Source organism: Nicotiana sylvestris, chromosome 10 (assembly GCF_000393655.2).
Source record: "Nicotiana sylvestris chromosome 10, ASM39365v2, whole genome shotgun sequence".
NCBI classification, from domain to species: Eukaryota; Viridiplantae; Streptophyta; class Magnoliopsida; order Solanales; family Solanaceae; genus Nicotiana; species Nicotiana sylvestris.
Genome location: NC_091066.1, coordinates 169,337,430 through 169,351,606, shown reverse-complemented (window position 1 = coordinate 169,351,606; position 14,177 = coordinate 169,337,430). Strand labels below are relative to the sequence as shown.

General features: G+C 30.9%; 1 protein-coding gene across 1 annotated transcript; it reads right to left on the bottom strand.

Annotated features, from left to right (window-relative positions):
- Positions 1-2,053: 2,053 nt before the first annotated feature.
- Positions 2,054-5,167, bottom strand: LOC104247542 (receptor protein kinase-like protein ZAR1). Its single transcript, XM_009803584.2, has 2 exons — positions 3,567-5,167; positions 2,054-3,135 (listed from the first exon to the last, which is right to left on the bottom strand). The coding sequence occupies exons 1-2, from the start codon at positions 5,032-5,034 to the stop codon at positions 2,462-2,464; spliced, it is 2,142 nt and encodes a 713-aa protein (XP_009801886.1). The 5' UTR covers positions 5,035-5,167; the 3' UTR covers positions 2,054-2,461.
- Between the last annotated feature and the right edge of the window lie 9,010 nt (positions 5,168-14,177).

Below are 14,177 nucleotides of genomic sequence, written 5' to 3'. Positions count from 1 at the left end.
CAATTTACACTTGAGTAATATTTTTCAAAATCCAAAATACGTAGGTACCAAATTCTCCCATTGTAGTTGGCATGAATGGCGCAATCATTATTAGAAATAGTAGAAAAAATAGAGCTCGTGCTACTGCATTGAGTTGACAAGCCACATTCCGACAATAAAGCACTATTATAAAGTCAAATATTTTGCAATTTAAGTAGCCAATCAAGACCAAGAATATGTCAAGCTTTTTTCACACTGAAAATCCATAATTTAATATTGGTCTACATCCATAAAGTTTCAACTAATTAAGGGCCCGTTTGCCCATAAAAATATTTCACTTTTTTTCGAAAAAGTTATACTTTTTTTTAAACCAATAATTGGCCAAAAAAAATTAATTTTCACTTGAACATGAATTTTGAAAAACTCCAAAAAACTTTTTCAAAATTTTCACTTCACATCACTCAAAAAAATTCAGAAACAACCCAAAATTATATTCATGTCCAAACACAACTCTAATTTTCAAATATCATTTTCTCTTAAAAAAATTTTTTACCTTTTTTCTGGAATTTTACAATTCTTATGTCCAAACGCCCACTAAGACAGCACCTTGGTGCACAAAACATCCTGTGTTCATGGGTCCCGGGAAGGCCGCATCCCAATAGGGTATGACGTAGGCATCCTATTTTAATGCAAGTATCAGTGACTGATTTTACGGTTCGAACTCGTGACATATAAATCATACGAAGATAACTTTACCGTTGTTTAAAGGATTCTTTCAAATAATTAAGACCAATCATATCCAAATAGACCCTATAGATTTTTTGATGTCCAAACACAGTGATTAAAAATACTATTACTTCTAAAGCTGTCATACTTTGTCTCAATGCATTGCTACCTACTAAAATGACAATAAGCTTCAGTGTATCTGTAATATTGTCTTTTGGCTAAAGTTCATGTGCTCTATAGCTACCTTTATAGTCAGCACTAAGAAAAGATGGTGAGTTGATGATTGTATGGAATCTGAAAAAGGAGTAATAATGAGAAATAAGAAAAGATTCAGAATATAAACTTCATACATTTATTTTTTCGGTTTTTAATATTGAATTCATTATACTTTGAAATTAAAAGTTCATAATTTGATTAATAATTTTAATTTTTTTTGCTAATTTTCCGGCAAATAAGGCTGCTTCTGCCTCTAGCACGAGCGAATCTTGTTTCATGTCGGCGAATGTTGTCACATAAACTGTTTTTAATATCGGGGTGTGTGCGCAAAAATAACATGAAAAGTTCTATTTATATATCAGTCTGAATCTATTAACTCTAAATTCTTAATCTTGTTTTTTTTACCATATTTGCGAGGAGCCATTGGATCGAAAGGGTGCATAAAAGGTCAGCCTCATGCACTAAGCTTCTGTTATGGTCCAGGGAAGGACCGAACCACAAAGATCTATTGTAGGTAGTCTTACCCTGCATTTCTACACGACACTGAATTGAAAAGGTGCATCTTTAACATATAAAGACTCCTTTTATTAATCTTTGCATATTTGACTTGTTCCATTGAGGGCTAAGTAGACTGACACAATCAAGAATCAATAACTTGTTTGATATACCTTGTAAGGAAATGATCAAGAATCAAACAGATTTGTACAGAAATGCATGTGCTGAAGCTGAAATAATCTGAAAAATGATCCCCAAAATTTTCATTTGCATATCATTCTTATGATTTTTGCCTCTCTTTTCCTACAAAAAACATTTCAAGATGGCTTGCCTAGGCTGAATTCGCAAAAATACTATTAATTATCTTTTAGGTGACTTGATAGCGTACATAATTTTTTATACGTTTACCATATAGAAGTTAAGAAGAGGAAGTTGGTGCAACGGTAAAAGTTGTCGCAGTGTGATGAGATTACAAATTCAAGTAGCGGAAACAACCTCTTGCAGAAATGAGAAGGGTAGATGAGACAATTATGCAGCTGCCACCAAGATGCATTTATTGGCACTATAAAACATTAATCCCTTTAGTTAAAGAATTTTAAGTACTGACAAAGAATATTGACAAAAATGGTACCAAAGGTTGCAGAGTACAGAAACATATAGTTATTGCTACACCATTAATTCTTTATTGTTTTGACAATCATTGCTATTTACATAATCATGGACAAACAAAGATGAATAGCAGTAGTAATAAATAGAAACAATAATTTATGTTCTTGATCAACAGAAAGAACAACAAATAGACAAAAAAAGCCTGAATTTAGAGCAAAAAGCCTACATAAAACACATGAAAAAACAGTAGCAAATTTACAGACTTTCCTTCACTTAGATCTCTCAACAAGAACAAGTGGAGAATACTACTGTTAGTCGTAAATATTTCTGCACCATTTCTTTTTGCTCCAACTGGTTAACGTTTTGCACAATATTGGTTAGATGCTGAAACTTCAGTGCTAACCAAGAGAACGAGACACGGGCTGTGTTTGATCTTTCAGTCAGAGGACGCGGGCAGTCTTTCTAGTGTATCAGATATGTGCCTCATTGATGGTCTCCTTTCCGGGCTGCTGTGAACACACGCCATTGCAATCTTCAAAACTGCGATCATTTCCTCTTCTTTATCAGCATCTTGAGCTAAATACGGGTCCAATACATCTGAAAGTGGCTTCTTTTCTTCAATGCACCAGTGAATCCAGTTGACAAGATCCATTTCTGAGGAACCTACTTGGATAACCGGGGTTCTTCCCGTAATCATTTCCAGCAAAATCACTCCATATGAGTAAACATCCCATTTCTGCGATGGTTTCACCACTTTCAATGCCTCGGGAGCCTGGTAACAAGAACCAGAAGTTGTAGTTGACGTAACTGTCGTTGCAGCCTCTGACGGTGCACTGCCTTGCTTACTTTGTTGTGGTTTCTCAGATGCCATGTGGTTGGAATGCAACGTAGGGGATGCTCCCGCTATATTAGCAAGACGTCCAAGTCCAAAGTCAGAGATTTTGGGTTCCATATCGTGCCCAAGCAATATATTAGATGGTTTCAGATCACCATGAACATATTTCTTGGGACTATATTCATGTAAATAAACCAACCCTTTAGCAGTTCCCTTCATTATTTTCAGGCGAATCGACCATGAAAGAGGTGTAAATGACACCATTTCAGGTTTTCCTAAGGGTTGAGACAAGCCAAAAAAACCACAATTAATAATTAAATAGTCATGAAAGCTTAAAACAATTAAAGAAGCTACAGAAAAAACGAGCACCCAAGGTGTGACCTAGTGGTCAATGAGCTGGGTTGAGAACCATGAGGTGCGCGCAAGCTGGCCACCTAGCCCGTACACAGTGGCGAAGCTAGAAATTTTTCCAAGGGTGTTCAAACTTGAAAGAGAAAAAAAATTCCCAACAAAGGGTGTTCAATATATATATTATATACCTCTAAAATCTAATATTTTAACTATCTACACAATGTAATTTTTCGAGAAAAGGTGGTTGACCACCCTTAACCCAACGTAGCTTCGCCCCTGCCCATAAACCAAGGTAAAAAGAAAGCTGGAGAAAAAACGATAAACAAGAACACAATGGTCAATGTTAAAAGCTTACCATGAATTGCAGTTGCAAGGTTTCCATTTGGAATGAAGTCATATATCAGTAGCTTCTCATCCACAGACCAATAATAGGCACGAAGCGTCACAATATTTTGATGCCTCAGTTTTCCAATTGCTTCGACCTCTGTTTGGAATTCCTTAAATCTTTGAGAACCACCCTCACCTAGTCTTCTCACGGCCAAGTTAAGCCCGTCTTCAAGAACAACTTTGTACACAATGCCAATACCACTTTTACCAAGGACAAAAGCAGATGCCTTGAGAAGTTCGTCAAGATCAAACGCCACTTGATTATCTAGTGCCACTAAATCGTATTGCTCAATATTCTCCGATAACGTCTCTGACTCATCCTTCCTAAAACATAAACACTCTTTTCTTCCTTTCCCTCCCTTTTGAAAACCAAAGCCAGATTCATCCTTTTTCCTACCACAGGCACAAATTCTCGAATAACAATACGAGAATAGCAACCCAATAACACAAATTCCAACCACATCCCCAATGATTATCGCAATTACAGCACCTCTACTCAAACCTTTGGCATTCCCATCATTTCCAGCATCATCTAAGGGAGAATTATTAGGCAAGAAAGGTTCCGATTCCGGTGAACTTGCCTCACTTTGTGCAGAACACGGGTTCTTTAACGGAGGTCCACAAAGCCCAAGATTACCAATAAAAGCAGTAGGTCCTCTGTTAATCAAAGCACCATTTTGTGGAATTGGACCGCTCAAATTGTTATAAGTCAAATCAATATACACCTTCTCTGGTAGATTACCAAGACTCGCCGGAATTGAACCACTAAACATATTATGAGACAAATCAACAGTCCCTTGCAAATTAGACAAATTTCCTAAGTCACTAGGAATTGGACCCTCAAATTTATTAAAACCAAGATCAAGTTTTTCCAATGCAGACAAATTACCACCAAACCCCTCAGGTAAAAAACCAGTAAAATTATTTTGACTAAGATCAAGAACCTTCAACCTTTTACACTGAAGCAAACTCACAGGAACAGAACCATTCAAGAAATTCTGTGACAAATCCAAAGTTTGAAGATAATTTAACCTCCCAACCTCAAAAGGTATAACCCCAGAGAACAAATTCCCATAAAGAACCAAACTTTGTAAACCTTGAACCTTAAATAACTCAACAGGTAAACTACCAGAAAACAAATTACTCCTTAAATTAACATGTCTAAGCTCAGATAAAGATCCAAGACTAGAAGAAACAAAACCAGTGAGTTTCTTTTTAGGAATACTAACAGAAATAACTTTAAAATCTTTGCATGTAATACCATTCCATGAACAAGGAGTTTCATCAGAATAATTCCAATTATTTAATGAACCTTCAGGATCTTGACCTATACCTTTCTTGAATGACCAAAGTGCTATTCCTTCATTATTCAAAGAACTCACTAAAATACAAGAATTAGAAAGAACCATGAAAATGTATAAACATAAAGCTAGCATTTTTAGCTCAAGAAAATGGAAAAAATTGGTCTCAAAGAGCTTACCTTTGTACACCAGAAAACCAAGTTTTGAGCTTTAGAGAAAGATAGGGAGAGTGTGAAAGGGTTGATAGTGAGAACAGTGGAAAGAAAGAAAAGAGGGTACACTGTGTGTGTGTGTGTTGGAGAAAGGTAAAGTGGGGTTTGAGCTAAGTGGAAGAAAGACGTTGGGAAAATAGATTAATGTATTCTTATTACTTTTTTTGGTTGGGTTTTCCATCCAATGTCTCTGCGATTATTTAGCGGCGGAGCCTGAATTTTTATTAATAGGTATCAAAATATATAAAAGTAAATATGTTAAAAAATTAAGAGAAGTCAACACATAGTATATGTATATATATATATATAAATATTTTTTTTACCTACTTACACAATGTATTTTTCTTGCGAATGAGTGTCATTTGACATCCCTTCCTATAAGGTGGCTCCGTCATTATATGTAGTGGAATCCAATTATATTTCGATTCGCATCGTGTGAGGCTTCATTCGGGGAAGTGCTTCTTACAAAGTATTTTTAATACTCAGAATTTGAACCCGAAACTAAGGGCTGTCTTATCTAGTATATCACGTCTTTTGGTAGTTGGTAGTTATTTTCTTATTACTTAGGAAAAAACAAGCACGAAAAAGAAACTTTAATTTAGTAACGCTGTATGTTTCAGTGGAGTGGGGCAAGGATATACGTGGGACAATTTTATATATCTCGTTTTATTATCGTAAGATTGTTTTTTGGGGGGGAGGGGGGAGGGAGGGCTATAAGCCAATATGAAAAACAAAATAGGAACAGTTAAAAATAAAAGAGTAAAAACTTTAGGTTAGGACTTAAGGAACATGTGCCTTGAAAAATCCCTTAAATGAGATTAATTATATACCATGTATTTTATTTTATATGGTATTTTTTTCTAGTTAGTCTATTCTAAAAATAATAATGTTTATTTATATTTAGAGACAATTGAACTTTAAACTTTCCGCTATACATACAACAACAACAACAACAACAACATCCCAGTATAAGCCCACAAGTGAGGTCTGGGGAGGGTAGTATGTACGCAGACCTTACCCCTACCCCGAGGGGTAGAGAGGTTGTTTCCGTTATACATACAAACTAATGAATACTCAAGCACTTATTATTTCAGTTTCAGCTCTATATTTTTGTATATGAAACTAGTATTAACGTCATCTTTCATTGAACCGGGTATCTATCGAAAATAGTCTTTCTACTTCCCCAAGGTAGAGATAAGATACGTTTACATATTACCCTCCCTATGTCCATTTGTGGGATTTTATTGTGTTTGTTGTGTTGTTATTGTTATTGTTATAAACTAGTATTAATGTATCCTTTTATGATTAGTAGCAACTGTTGATTAACGACAAAAGCATGCACTCATGTCTTAAAAATTATGAATTTACATGTTTAATTTAATATGTTCGAAAAATATTATTTCTTCTTAAATTATGTACTAAGTACTACCACATAAATAAATATTGAGGAATTATTATTTTTTCTGGAACTAGAAATATGTACCAAGGATGAACCATATCTTATGCCAAAAGTAAAGCAATGACAACTCAGAAAAAGTCAGGCTTGGGGCAACTCTTATCTTTTATCTAGAACTAGAATTGGTAATAGTACCAGCTACTTAGCTAGTTGTAATAAACAAAATTTAAGGACCACTTTTCTGTACTTTGATTTTTGGGGGGGCTAGAATTACAAGAAAGGATGGAGGGCCAGGATTTAAAGTTGGTAAAAAGTGGCCACATTTGACAGTGAGGACTGTCTTTATAGTGTTGGACAATTGAGGGTGAAACAGCAAGATAATTATTGTTAATTAACTAAATGAAATAGTACTACTAATAATGAACAGATTTCAATGAAGCATGCATTTTGACTGTCTATTAATCACTCCACATGTTTATTTGACCCAAATTAATCCTTAACCTCTTGTTTTTGTCCAGATAAAGACACCCTCAAGCCCTAATTATAAAATCGGTAAAAACTTATTCGCGTCGGATATTTATATCAAATCAATAAATACATGATTTATTGATTTGATATAAATATAGACTTCAAACATCGAGTGAGAAATAGAAAAAAAGTAAATTGAAAAACTCTTTAGCAGTATTTTCAATGGAAGCAAGGTGATTCTAACATGCCAAAATATTTAATTTTTGATTATCTATAATGAATAAATTTTATTTTTGTAATTTATGTAGATTTAAAATAATAAAAGACTGTATCCTCCCTTATCCAATAGTTAAGTTATAACTAGAGAAATTAGAAAACTGTTTCACGTATATTTGCTTGGTGCATTCTTCAATTTTATTTTATTTAGCTACAAGTACTCAATATTAAGCAATTAAAAAGAAGATTTTATGGATAGGGCTTAAAACTATTTTTTAAATCTTTTTTCATCGACCGTGAACCCTTTTTTTAATAGATTTTAAGCTGTTTTCTTTCTTGTAATATTTGAAATTTTCCTTATTATTAACCTTAGGCGAAGAAAAATATAGTATTATTTTAGACACGTGGATCCAATTTTGCCCGAGTAGTGCTTCGTATTTTTGCCTTTTTGTTTGATCATTTTCATCTCTCTATTATGTACAAGATGGCCACAAATTTCATACTCCCTCGGTTCCAATTTATGTGAATCTATTTCTTTTTTAGTCCGTTCCAAAAAGAATGACCTTTTTCTAAATCTGGTAACGATTTAGCTTAAACTTACAATTTTACCCTTGAGGAGAAGCTTTTATAACCACACAAGTACTTTGTGCCCCTTTTTGACTTGTTTAGGATCACAAATTCTAAAAGTCTTATTTTTTCTTAAACTCCGTGCCTAGTCAAATAGGTTCACATAAATTGGAACGGATGGAGTATAATTTAGCCTAATGGTGAATGGTTTCTCACATGGGAAACCTGTGATCAATTCCCTTCACCGACAGCCTCCTCAGTCATAGCTCGTCGTACCGAACGTGCCTAGTGCGATTTACATCTCACGTGTGATTTGCGAGTTATTGCACAGTAAGCAGATTACTCAGTGCGCAAGGGTAGCGGCTACAATTTTCCCGGGAATTTTCAAAAAAAAAAAAAAAAAGACGCCACATTAATCAATCAACTACATCTCAATATCTTAAGTTTTGTTAAGCTTAAATTTTATAAATCTTATGTATCTATTTCGTTCTATTTTGCTCAATTTTATTTTATTATTAAATATCACCTTTTTTTTATACAGGTAAAGTACACAATTCTACACCACATAAATATTCACACATCATTTCCCCTCAAATTCCTAATCTAGCGCGATCAAAGGAGCAAGAAATTAAATGCGAAATAATTGGCTGGTCAGGAGGAAAAAATATTTTTAATTGTTTATAGTTTAAAACATGGTTATTCCAAGCTGTAATTTTTAAATTAACTGACGTGGCAGTGATATGTCAATTTTCGGGTGCGGAAAATTGACTTTCCAATAAATTATGTTTTCTAAGAAATTAATATACATATTACATAATTCAGCGATTTTAATAATTTGATGACTTTAGTAATAATACAACTAATTACTACTAACGCATACCGTAGTTCAGTGACTTTAAGCATAATTAGTATTAGTACCCGCGCTGATGCGCGGACACTAATCATGTCAAATATTTAAGTTATTTAGATTATATGTAAATAATCTTAAAATTTATACTTTTTCAGTAAATATAGAAAATCATTGGATATTAACTACATGAAAAAAATTAACCATTTCTTCTATTTTTCTTTTTTGATATCATTCTTGCCGGTGTCATTGGATCCTAAAAATAATCAGAAAGCAAAATAATAACTCATATTTATGGCAAAACAATCAAATGTTGAGACAATGAATGATTCTTTGGATAAGACTTAACTCTTTTACTACTACTTGAACTCTTATTTGGTGTGTTGATACCTCTTAAAAAATATTTCTTTCTTAAAATTTCAGTTTCTAAAATATTATTTTTTAATAATAATTATTTTTATAATAATGTAATTGGAAATATTATTCTTAATTCAAAACTCATTTTAGTTGGCAATCTAAAAATATAAAAAATTCTTTAGCTAGTGATTTTTTTTTTTTTACTCCATTTTGATATTTCATATTAACCATGTTAAATATATGAGTTATTTGAATTATATGTAAATAACCTTAATATTTAAACCTTCTAAATAATTATAGATAATCGTTAGATATTAATTAAGAAACGCTATATGAAAAAAGACTAACATTTTCTCAATTCTCGTAGTGATAATTTTATTTTTGCACTATTCTCATATGTGTCATTGGAACCTAAAAATAGCCACAAAGTGAAATAATAACTTATATTTATGGCAAAGCACAAAGGTTGGCACGATATAAACGATTCTTTGATTACGACGTGACTCTTATACTACGACTTGAACTCTTATTTGGTATGATTTTATCTTTCAAAAATATTTCTATTTTGAAATTTTCTAAAAATTTATATATATTATAATAATGATGATTTTTATAATGATGCAAGTGAAGATATTATCCTTTAATTTAAAATTTACTTTAATCGGCTATCTAAAAATTTAAATAATTTTTTGGCCGGATTTATTTCAGTATGACTCCACTTAAGGTTTATCGATATATCTAGCCCCAGAATTTGAATTTTTAATACCCTATATATACAAAAAATTTGTTCTTTGAATCATTCAATGTTAAATTAGTTGATTATTATTATAAAACATTGCATATATTGTCTTAAAATTATCAAGTAGTTCATTTTTCGACACTATACTTGGCTTAACCTCAATGCAAACTACTCAAATTGCATTTCAATTCAAATTCGAATATCATATCAGTTTGTTAGTAATAGTGATTTTTTAAAAACGACACATAATGTAAATTAAAAAAAAATATTCTAATATATCCTTATCTTGTAATCTATGTATTTGAGTTGAAAAAATATATATTTGAAATCGATGAGATTAACTTTCAAAATTTTTATACTCAACAAAGATGAAACATAAGAAGAAATTTGTTGTCATCTTTTATTTCTCGTTTTTAGATTTTTCTAACATTTTTTCAATATATATTTTATTTTATCTTATTTTTTATGTTATTATTTTTTTTGTTACAAAAAATTAATTTATTTCACTATAAAATGATGAATTTTAATAAAAATTGTCTACATATGAACTTTAATTATAATTTTAGTTTTTGGTTGAAATTATTTCATATTTTTCTTTTGGCTTTATCTAATCAGTCTAAATAGGTGCTCACCCGACCACTTAAATTAAAAATTTGATTGGTGTGTAATTTATATATAATTCATATATAGTATATGTATAATCGTGTGTTGTCGATATAGCATCTATTTATATTAGCTATAAAAAGTAAACAATAAATATGATCGGATATTATATAAATATTCCATAAGATTTCGATTTTTTTTGAGTTTATCCATTATATAACTTCTATTATAATAATTTTAAAATTCTCTACTAATGCTCAGAAATATCTTATCTTTGAATTAAAAAAAGTAAAGAGTTTTTTCGAAATAATTTATTTACATTTTATAAAAAATATTTCACGTCATACCAATTTTTTCTGTATATATACTCTTTGTTACACTTAAAAGTCGCTATAGAAACTATCAATCAGAAACCAATTTATCTCTTGTTGAGTTTGAAAAAAAAAAACTTTCACATAATTAATGATTCAAAACTAATATTCTTCAACGAAAAAAATAGTATACCCTTGCAATATTGGCTTGACTACAGCTAAATAAAGGGGTTTCAACTTATACCCTTCAATTCCTTGAATGTGCTAAATTGAATTAATGATAGCAATTGTATAACCAAAGTTTTGTTATTCGTTTAATGTCCATTTATGCAAATTGGCTCTTCAAACAAATATTCTTCAAGAAGAAAAAAGAAACATTTTTTTTTAATGTTGACTGATTTTGTGATGTTTCTTTCTCCAGCATGTATGTTTACTTTATTATATATGTAAGTAAACTTTTATTTGATTTTGTAAACTCTTTTTTATTATTTAGATAAACATAGACGTGTAGCATATATATTACATTTATTTTAAAAGAATTTCGTTTTATTCAAATCTAGCTACGGTGTTTCAAAGAACTATACTTATAGGATTTTAAATGTGAAATAATTTTATAGTTATATGTGTAAGCACGTGATTTTTGCCCTATATGAGAATTACTCCCAAAAAATTCAAAAATAAAATAATTTTTCTTGGTGTGCAATTTTTGTGATATTTTGTGTAACTATTTGTATGTTTGTCTATGCATGTTTATTTGTTAAATTAATAAAAAATACAAAAATAGGCATCTTTTGCATTTTTAGCATTTAATGTCCAAATGAACAATTTTATGCTTAATTATTACTTAATTGTGCGTTAATTGTTATTGGAAGTTAATTTGCGCTTTTATAACTTAATTTAGTTCTTAATAATAATTTAAGTACTTTTATAATTTAGTTTTAGAAAAATAAAAGAAGAAAAGAGAACAAAAATACAAAGAAAAATCGGATTGGGCCACTTCTTCAATTTCAAACCACAGGCCCAAATAATTGCCCAACTTTCCCCATGACCCGGTCCGTTTCAAACCGGGTCGATCCGGTCCGCTCCATTAACCCAACACCCCTTCTTCATTTTTGTCCAACACAAAACAAAACCAAAAAAATAAAAAATAAAAAGTGAATTATCACTATTAATAGTTTTATTTTTTGTTTTTTTTATATATAAAAAAAATCCGAAAATATTTTATTTTATTTATTATTTTTATTTTTAAAAAAAGAAATGATTTTAAAAAAATAAAAAATAAAAAAATAAAAAAAAGTAAAAGAATGTAGAAAATTTAAAAAAAGTAAAAAGTTTTAAAAAATTTAAAAGTAAAATAAGGTTGGAATTAAAAAATAAATATAAAGGTATCTGAAAATTTAAAAAAATTTAAAGTAATTGAAAGTAGCATTTTTAAAAGAAAAAGAAAAGATAGTGGTTTGTTTTTTAAAGAAAAGTTAAATAAAGTGAGATTCTCTTTTAAAAAAATAAAAAGTGGGATTTTAAATAAGATAAAGTAATTAAAGTTGGAATTTTAAAAATAAAAGTAAATAAAGGTGGGATTTCTTTTTCTAAAAAAATAAAAGCAATTTGTAAGTGGGATTTCTTTTAATTAAAAAAATAATAAAATAATAAAAAAACAAATCTGAAAATTTCGAAAATTTTGCTATAAATAGAAGAGAAAATTTAGGAAGAAGGGGTGGAAAAAAAAGAGGAAAAACTAGATAGAGAGAAGAAAAAAAGAGGGGGCGGAGTGAGAAGTATACACCCGATATACATTCTGGATACACTAAATATACAGGGGGCAGAATTCATTTTGGAGAGTTTTTTTTAGGGGGAACATTATTGGAAGACTTAGAGATTATTATTGAGAGATTTTTACACTTGAGAGAGGATAGACTTGAAACATTTTGAGAGTAAAAGAGAAATGCAATTTGAACTTTCACTCGAATAATTTTCGTTTGCTTTTCTTCGAGTGTTATTCAAAAATCCGAAACTACTGCATCTTGTATCTTTTCTCTCTTCTGCTTTGACTGCGATTGCACTTTTGCATTGCTGATTTTTCAATCCGTTGCTGGGTTATTCTACTGGTTGTTACTGGTTTTACGGTGTTGCTGAATCTGCTGTTTGCTGTGGTATTATTGTTGCTGACTCCTACTTCGTTTGTTCTTGTACTGCTGTTTCCAGGTACACATTTGTACAATCTCGGCTTGAAGCAAAAATGAAATATTAATCAGGCTTTGTTCCTGTTGAATTCTTCCTGTTTAGATTTGTGGTTGAATATAATTTTTCTTTCTTCGTATAAAGATGTAGTTGAATGATTAATGAATAATGAGGTTGCATATGTATACTTTCTTCATCTAATAATGTTAGTTTAAATTAATCGGAGAATAATTAATCTGTTTTGATATTATGGTCAATCTCATGTTCTAGTATTATTGAATAACAGAATATAAAATGAAAGCAGTTTTTCTTTGTACAAATTCGATCGCAATTTTCCATTCGCATTAGCCGTAAACTAATAACTAATAAGTTACGTTTTTTTAGCATGTAAATAATTAAGAGATTTTCTTTTTATTTTAGAGACAAACTTAATAGAAAATATAGTCATTGTAGGTTTATCCTTTAAAATAAAAATGAGACGAGTCTCGCCAAATAAAACGTATAGATTGCGAGGCCCTCACAAAATGTATGGTTTAATTAGAATTCAGAAGGACCGTTTAGCGAATTTCACGGTCTTCCCAAAATAATAACGCGATAGTCTCTTTAGGCGCGTGTTTAATGTTTTACTTTCTTAAGCCTGGGTGTGCATTTCATGCGACCCGTATCCAAATCCCAAAACATCAAATAAAACGTGTTCCGGATTGTGGGTGCATTTCATGTGACGCAGTCCAAAGACGTGTTTTAAGCGATGTTCATATTTCTTTTAAAAACAATAATAATAAAGCGGCTAAAAGTTAAATTTTGCACATAGGTTCAATATGTATAAAATCAGATAATCAAGCCGAATATAACAGTTGAGAGCGACCGTGCTAGAACCACGGAACTCGGGAATGCCTAACACCTTCTCCCGGGTTAACAGAATTCCTTATCCGAATTTCTGGTACGCAGACTGTAATATGGAGTCATTCTTTTCCTCGATTCGGGATTAAAATTGGTGACTTGGGACACCCTAAATCTCCCAAGTGGCGACTCTGAAATAAATAAATAAATCCCATTTCGATTGTCCTTTAATTGGAAAAAAACTCCCTTGTACCCTCTCGGGTACGGAAAAAGGAGGTGTGACAATATGGAGTAGTTTTTTTTTTGCTAGAGGCGAAGTAGTATTTAAATAATTAGAAAAAATAACAAAAGTTCCTAACATGATTGCATATGATCATTAACTGAATTAAGTATGATAACATGATAAAAAAAGATAAATTTTATTTTTAATTTAAATTCGAATTTTAGAATTTTATCTATAAATTCAAAATTATCTTTTAATTCAAATTCCGTATTATATATATATATATATATATTATATTTAACTAAAATAGTCAAATAT